General features: G+C 35.4%; 1 protein-coding gene across 2 annotated transcripts in view; it reads left to right on the top strand.

The window, feature by feature from the left end:
- Positions 1 to 7,292, top strand: part of LOC133530206 (sodium-dependent neutral amino acid transporter B(0)AT3) — a 46,912-nt gene extending 39,620 nt beyond the window's left edge. The window contains exon 12 of one of the 2 annotated variants that reach the window (XM_061868067.1): positions 581 to 7,292. In XM_061868067.1, the coding sequence (XP_061724051.1) occupies positions 581 to 703 (123 nt within the window). In that variant the 3' untranslated portion in view covers positions 704 to 7,292. The remainder of the gene's footprint in view (positions 1 to 580) is intronic. The other variant, XM_061868066.1, reaches the window with a different exon arrangement.
- Positions 7,293 to 9,004: the final 1,712 nt, after the last annotated feature.

A 9,004-nucleotide genomic window follows, 5' to 3' on the forward strand; every position in this document is an offset into this window, starting at 1 on the left:
ACGAACTGTCAATTCGTATGGGTTACCATGGCAACGCACTAATAATATTAGACTAATAGCGGCCGAGAAATGGGCCCCTGTCATAACGAAAAGTACATACCTAATTCATTCAAATGACAAAAAATTGAGGATGGACTCTTTTCGCTAAACCACGTCGTGGCATGATGTGCACATTTCGTTTCGTCTCATTATGTAATTTGGAGTGATTAATTTCACAATTATATTTAGGTAAAGCATGCGCATTAAAAAACCCTGTAGTGGCAATCGAACAAAAATCCAACCAAGCTTTCATATTGATTTGAAATTAGGTACTCACAGTGCATCTCGCCACTAATATTAGCAACTTACCGAAAAACGGGGTGTAGGTACACATAGCACACGTAGAACTATGACAAGAAGTACCAGATAACACGGGTTAGGTTAGGTTAGCGGATTGCTGTATAAAGTCAATCTTACATGTTCTCACACGAGGCCATCAATAATCAATTCACCTTAGATAAAATGCATGGCAACCTCACAACGCTTCTTTAAAAACTTGTAAAATGCACCTTACAACTTAAACAATAAAGTCCATTTTCAGTCCTCAGACGAAGCCATCGACGATCACTACTCGTCCAGCAGCGACGAAGAAGTACTCAACGCGGGCCGTCTCGCCATGCGACCGGTTTTCAAAATGGACGTCGTCGAGCCGTTAGGAATTTGAAAATCGAATTCAATTATTTTTCGTTTCATGCATCTTAACCTCATCGATATCGCATGCGATTTTTGATATATTTCGGCATTTCTGCGACCTATTGAATTCGTTGCTTAAGGGTCGGCAGTGTATCAAAAACGACATGAAATATTCGGGGACCTCAGTAGCTAGAGCTAATTATTTTCTGAGAAGTTTGGTTGGTTTCATTATGCGTAACACCATCGAATGCAAATTGACAGGTTGTAACAGTAAAAAAAAAAAATTTGGTTACAGAATACCACAGTTTATGAAAAACTATTATGTTCATTTCGCACTTGCATTTGCGTGATCAACCGACAGCAAGCTCGGTCGAATTTCACCTTCCCATACAAACGGAGTTTCGTTCTCATTTTAAAACTTCGTGTTGGATTGTAATGAAACTTTGCACGTACTATTACATGATGTACATCTATGCCTGTAATTCGTTTATATAGCTGCAACTTATAAAACAAACAAAATAGAGCAAAAAACAAGTTTGTATGAAAAACTTAAATTCGCTGTATTTTTTAACTATAGGCATAGATATACCTTATCTTATTGTAAGTACAAAGTTTTAGAGAAATCTAGCTATTCGTTTTAAAATGAGAGCGTGACTACGTTTGTGTTGAGCTCGCTGTGGACTCTTAATTTTTTTTTTTTCTAATTTGAATTACAATCTAAATCTAATGTTCAACACGAACATCATAAAATGGCCCCATCGGCCGCGTACGCAACCAGAGCTTCGTAACCAGATGCGATCGGTAACTATTTCTGCCTTGTACGAAACCGGTTGCGATCAAAAACTAATTCCGTCTTACTAGTTATCAGTTACGATCGAACACTTTTCTTTGTTGTACGAAACCTTTCGACCTTTGATAAAATCAGTTAAGATTATATTTATACACCTTGTTATACAGTATAAGTACTGTACACATTATATATCTAGTCAAAAATCAGAACACAAAAATTGTACCAGCTAACAACAACAACATCGAACGCCCTCCTCTTCTTGTCGTAATAAAATCAATTTCAGCGTTTATATCATTCATTTTTATTACAAAGTACATAGATTATTTGCAGACATGCGAATAATAACTAATGACAGCTAACAATATAATGACATTATCTAGAGTAATCAGATTATTAGAACTCACTTGAAGTAATGTTTAAGTGGTTAGTGATTTGTTATATTACCCACTGTAAAGGTTTCATATAAGATCTAAATATGTTATATTGAGTTTTGTTAAATCAATAGTTTCCAAAAAATGCACAGGATAAGAAATTATAATGAGTATCATGACAAAATATTTGAAAAAAAAAACCTATAGCTAGATGGCCCAGACATTGGTTTCGTATAAGAACGAGAAGTGTTCGATCGTAACTGGTTACGGGTAAGACGAAATTAGTTTTTGATCGCAACCGGTTTCGTACAAGGCAGAAATAGTTTTCGATCGCATCTGGTTACGAAGCTCTGGTTGCGTACGCGGCCGAAGGGAAAATGGCCGTAGGTATACGTATATATATTTACGTACTTATATGTACAGTAAACGATGACCAGACCTGTCAATTTTAATATTTGAAGTTGCGTTTACATATTGATAAATCAATTGATATTGCGACGTTATTTTACGATATTTATTTATCCTAGTTGTAAGTGTAAGTCAAGCCACAGATGGATCAAAACTCGCTCAGTATGCTACGTATCTTAAATCTCAAGAAATTAAATGTGATATGAATCTAGCCGCCTTCATACAATAGAAGCGACGCTCTCATTTTAAAAGGACATGAGGACATGCTTAACACATGCCAACTTCGTAGCGCTACGCTCGTAGCCGATCTCAGCGTTTTTCGGCTTTGTAGAGGAAAGCTACTACAGAGATCCCGCCGAGCGGGTTCCACAACACAAGTAGGTAATATATATCCTAAGTAGTAACATATATCTATATGTCTAATACTAGTTTTCGTTGCTAAAAATTGTTATATAAAAAAATAGAGAGAGTGGAAGTTTTTTTTTAATGTATAACATCTACTCGCTCAATTTCTTTCTACCTATTACTAATTAACATCTTACATTTCAATACACTAGTACAAGATATATATATATATATATAATATTACTTGAATTGTTCAAGTCAAGTTTCATGACATTTCAGAATTTCGTATACACATTCACCGCTGAACTACGGTCGTAGCCGATTAAATGAATTTCCCGGTATGTGGCGAAAATGCTTCGTAGAGGCAAAACGACAAAGTGTCGTGATTAGCGCAGAATGGGATAAAATAAGAGCGTAATTTCAATTGATGGTAAAGATATTAGATATTGTGCGCGTATCAAATTGATCATCTGTTCGCAGTGTTGGCCGAATGTTAATTATAATTGACCATATTGAAAATTAGAGCGGAGCGTAACGGACGGTTACGCAGCGGCTTACGTGAGCGAATAACTCGCGAACGCGACACGGCGCGGCGCGACGGCCCAGTGGTGTTCGCAACGAGATCGCCCACGTAGAACACTTCTATAGGTATTGTTGATGCTATAGGTGCTCCACTTTACAAACTCGAAATACGGGATACGAAAAACAGTTTAATTTCACAAAGTTACAGACACCACGTGAATTTTATATGAGAGCGATATGTACAAAAACAAAAACCGTTGGAACCTTGTCGCTGCGTCACACGTATTCTACCTTCAAATTTCAGCTTAAAACTAACATTGTACAAATTATCAGAGTACCACCCTATTAAACAAAATTAAATTAAAGAGAAAAAAACCATTTTGAGCACGTTGCTAACAGGTATCAAAGAATTGATTCAACCGCGCCGTTTCGCGTTCGCGAGTTATTCGCTCCCGTAAGCCGCTGCGTTACAGTTTACTGTTCAATTTGTAATGGTTAATTTTCAATTCTAATTAACGTTCGGCCAACGCTGTCTGTTAGTCTGTAAGTGTTCGCAATGCGGAGAATCTCAGTGAAATATGCCAATGGTTCTAAAATAAGTCGTTGATAATTAGAGAAATGTTAAATTCATGTGCACACAGGGTAGGCTAAGAGGACTTTGAAAATGGCGCCGGTTAAAAACTATCTTAGGTATATTCGAGTTTTAAAAATTAAAAGTCCGAATAGGCCTCCAAGTACAATATTTATAAATAATAATAAAATTACAGTCAGTTTGTAATTTGCAATAAGTGAATTTGCATTAAAAGTAACGGGGCAACCAAAGAGCTCACAAAAATGTGATCACGAATTGATTGACAAGCCGTTATTTAAAAGATTTGGGCACCCTGATGTATAGTATAGATATTTTTCGCATCTGTACTTTATGCGTCTAAATTAAGGATAAAAATGCCCGTACACTAAAACAATCACATAAAAATCTAAATAGTGAATATGGCTTAAGCCTTGAAGTTAGTATTTAACTTTTGATGATTTTTACCTCCTTTTAGATTCGTCATGTCCGTCTGTCTGTCCGATTATGTCACAGCCACTTTTTTTAAAACCAGATCTAAGGACGGACCTTACGGACACTAAAAATGGTACTAGTTCAGCGGTGTCAATCACGAATTCGAGCCAACCGTGCAGTCTAACGCAACTAGTTGTAATGCAACTGGTGATGCGAACTCATCAACCAATCGCGTTGTGGCGTTAGACTACACGATTGGCTCAAATTCGTGTGCGTAACACCGCTGTACTGGCCCCATTCTTATTGCCCGTAAGGCCCGTCCTTAGATATTCAATGGGTTGAATTTAAACTCGATTTGTATGAAATTATTTTTGTAGCTATAACTACTAAATAAAATAGCTAGGATCACAACCTCTGTGTGCACCTAGCCTTGTTAGGTCTGTTAGGCTCTTAACTTAGCGTTGACTTAGCGGCATACCGCACTGACTTAGATCAGTTAATTTAAAAACGATATAGGTACCATCACTTTTGGACAAAAGTCGCTGGCAAGACTGGTTATTTATTTATTGTTAAATTATTTGGGTGCATACTATTTCATATATAATAATATAATTGTCTTTTTATATTGTAGTTATAATTTTTTTTTTGTTGTTAGTTAATATACTTATGATTTATTAAAAAATAAAATATATTTTCACAAAACACTCATCCTAATTTTTTTTAACGAATATACAATGTAGGTAATATGAAAAATATCACCAGTTCGAGTTTCGGGCTATGGTTATTTAATATTATTAAATTAAGATTACCTAATCTAATTTTTTCATGTCCCAGATCTATAGCTGAAGGCAACCCCGTATAGTTTTTCTTACGTCATTATGTCAACTAAAATTGTTTTTGGAAGTAAAAATCAAATTCATCAGGCTCGTTAGGTATTTCTGTATGTAAAAATTTTGGCACAAATAATATAACATATCAGGGTGCGCGAATGTACAATAATTTACCAGCAAATATTAAGAATGCACCAACCTTCAACATTTTCAAATACAAACTAAAAACATGTTTTAGATAATATTTCAGCCACCTAAATCCGGCCCTGGCAAACGGCAACACGTTATCGCCTCGAACCTTGGTAACAAAGGAAACTATGCTTACCCGCCACTTGTTTTAGAATCGCGCACTTTGGAATAAAAACATCGCAAGAAATTATTACCTGTTAAGTAGTTTATGTCAGCGGTGATATGGTATTCATTTTGTTATTACTATTCCCTACTAGAAATAAAAACAATATGTAATTTACATCACTATTAACGCTCCCTATATATTTTTTTGTATGTATCAACTTATCTCATTAAGTGAAATGTAATATTTCTTTTGAGATAAATAAAATATCTTTAACCCGAAAAACGAGAACTTAAAAAAATACTATTCTTGCCAGCGAAAATTTATTTGTAATACATGATTATATATTAAAACAAGACAGGACTAATACGTTACCTTCGCATTTTAGTCTAGGTATCCTAGGTTAAGGGAAGCGATGCTAGCTCGTTAGTTTAGGTAGACTAGCGTAGAACGCACATGTTGTTCTGGGGCGGCAGGCTGGGCGGGAAATGTAGGAAAAGTTAGGAAAATAAGGTCAAAAATGTGATTAAAAATCTATCAAAAGATACTTTAGAGGCACAATGCCACAGCGGTAAAAAAATATATTTAAATGAATCATCGACTATTACTTACCAGTCACCCTGTGTGAAAATAGATCATTCATAAATATAAATATCTTCATTATCTCTAATCTAAACTATGAATATATATTTTTAGTCTCATGTTAAGTATTGATACTCAGTGCTCCGTAAATTTTAAAATGTACGACTCCACAGTTAACTAGGTATATTATGTTTGATGTTTTTAATGATAACGTCTTATATCATTAGCCCATTTGAGTACGGTCACGTCTGAAAATATTGATACGAAAAAAGTGCGAAAAATATGTATACACGACTTTATTGCCCATATATTAAGGTAGTGTATACATATTTTTAGCACATTTTTCGTATCCATATTTTCAGACGTGACTGTACGTACGACGCTTGATCAACCACAAAATGTGAATTATTGTAATGTCGTGTTCATTAAAAAGAGGCTCATTAGTATTAAAATCGATGTAATGTTGCATGTTAATGTAGTTTAAGTCCAGTCTGCCTCTCCAGTTTCGGAATGCCGTAAAAATTAAGAAAAAAACGTTTTAGAAGCTATTCGGGTCTTCCTGTAAGGGGGACGTTCCAAAACAGGTGTTGCCAGCTTAAATATATTTATTAAGTGACGCAAGGTATCCAAAGATGTAAATAGGTTGAGATTGTAAACAAATTATTCAAATTTGAAGATATTTTAATGTTTATTAGCATATTTTTAAGTTAACATTTTATGTCATAAAATAGAACATATTTTTAAATTAAATATTAGTAATGAATTTCAAGGCCGTTGTAATTCTATTTTTTATTCCAATATTATGTAATTTAAGATCTGAGCACTTCAAAAATGTTACTTAAATGTTCTTAGTGTTATTTTTCTCTTTATAATAATATGGTTAAGTATTAAAGTGGAAAACGGTTACGAATCAATTAGTATTATATGTTTTTGATAGTTATTGAGTAACGACGAGGCACGCATGACAAACTTCTTTAAATTATTGTTTATTAAGTACCTTTAGAACATATTTTTCTATAAGTATCTCTCTGTAACTTTCAGTAACGCTCTACAGACTAAATTGAATTCAACGTTTACACATATTATGTATATTCGTTGTGTACATTTTATTTTTCAAACAAAATTCATGAAATAGTCTTCTACGTAATAGGATGCTTTCCTAACTATCAATGCTCGGTAACTTTCTATGGTAACTACTAAACCACAATATCTATAGCTTTCCGTAGCTATGAGTTTTTAGAAACCTATTTCAAAATATTTAGTCATATGTTCGCTCTTGAATCTGTTTTACATCGACAGCTTTACTACAACTTTTTCGCCACCCTGTATTATACGGGGTGCGGTTGTGCGCGCCTCGCCTCGCCCGTACGGGCTTGTTCGAGTAGATAGCTTCGGGAACCTCCCGCTAGTCGTAGTACCGATGATATTAATACTGTAATTACATTTTGAGATGCAGAATAAATTATTGCCACAAGAATGCGTGTTTTATTTTTTCGATTTTAGCGACGATACACACAAAATAGATATCTGCCGCATCAAAAAAAGCGACGGTATATATAGTCATTAGTTTTCAAGCTGGCCCTTACGGCTAACTCTTTGTCTATTGTAAGTAAAAACCGCACGTGCTTGCAAAAATAATTCTAATTGGCACCTGAGCGCGGGCTAGTTCAACGCTTAAAAACTCAATGTGCGCTCTCCGATAACGAGCCTTTGTTACGCATCTTGATGACACATTTTAGACTGGCTCTGTAGCGTTCGACCCGCCGGCACGCAATAACCGTAGAGGGACCACACACAGCCTTGCAAAATATTTTCCATTAGTTCATTTTGAATCTTATTCAATTTCCATAAGAATTGTAATTCAATAACCGGTTAACGTGACCGAACAAATACTACTTTTTAGTGCCTACCTTAGAGTACCTAGTGTCAGGGCCAGATTTAGGGGAGGGCAACCGGGGCCACTGCCCCCACAATAGAAAATTCGGAAAATTTACCATTTTATTAGGAAAAAATTTGGGGCCCGGGGGCCTCCACTCCTTTATTGCCCGAGGCCTCCATACATCTAAATCCGGCATTGCCTAGTGTAATACGGTGACTTGGTGATGTCCATAATTAGTTAGAGTATATAACCGCTATTTGAATAGTTTGTAATTAAACATTTTATTATTTAAAAAACACAAGCGTCAATTTAAGTCTATCTAATTTAGGATACAGTTATAAGAATAGACGAATATAAAAACAAATAGTTCCAAACAAAACTAATATATTATTCATAAATTAAATTCATCCTATTATACATTAATTTCCATAAGATCGTTCGGACTGTTTTACGTCCTAATCTATCTAAGGTCTTACAAAACTCTAATCTTATAAGCATTTAACCCATTAACCGTTATTGACAAGCATATATTCCGAATTCTTGCTGCAAAATACAGAGCAGTGTTGGTCGAAAGTTAATTAGAATTGACCAATAACCATTACAATTTGAACCGTAAACAGTAACCGTCCGTTACTGTTTACGGTTCAAATTGTAATGGTTAATTGTCAATTCTAATTGACGTTCGGCCAACACTGATACAGAGACAATAAATAGTGCGTTTATGTCAGTGATTAGTATTTTAAGGGGCATAAAGAAATAAGGATAGACTCCTAACTCCATACAACAGTTTTCTTATCAAAACGCTTATTTTCATAGTCGACATCTAGCGTCAAGTAGCGGATTTATCAGTACTGAGAGCCTACCGCGAACCACGTTCGACGTGTTGCCTCTCTGTCGCACTTGTAAATTAGTACGTAAGCGTGACAGGGAGGCAACACGTCGAACGTGATTCGCGGTAGGCCCTCTGATACTTCACAATAGATGTCGCGACGAACGAAAAGTCTAATGCTGAACAATTTGCAGCTAATATTATAACCGGATTAACGGGAACTCTATTTTCATGCTTGTAATATTAGTTGTAAATTTTTGAGCAATACAATTTTTGTCAGTCGCGACACTCCTGAACTCTTGGGTCTAGTAGCGGTACTGATAAATCCGCTACTTGAAGCTAGATGTCGACTACGAAAATAATAGTTGTTTTCGTAAAAAAAAACTGATGTATGGAGTGAGCATTGTATGCTTACGTATTTTTCTATGCTCTTAACAAGATAGCCGATGTCCTTTTACTACCTACTGAGAGCTTTCTAAGA

Source organism: Cydia pomonella, chromosome 22 (genome assembly GCF_033807575.1).
Source record: "Cydia pomonella isolate Wapato2018A chromosome 22, ilCydPomo1, whole genome shotgun sequence".
NCBI classification, from domain to species: Eukaryota; Metazoa; Arthropoda; class Insecta; order Lepidoptera; family Tortricidae; genus Cydia; species Cydia pomonella.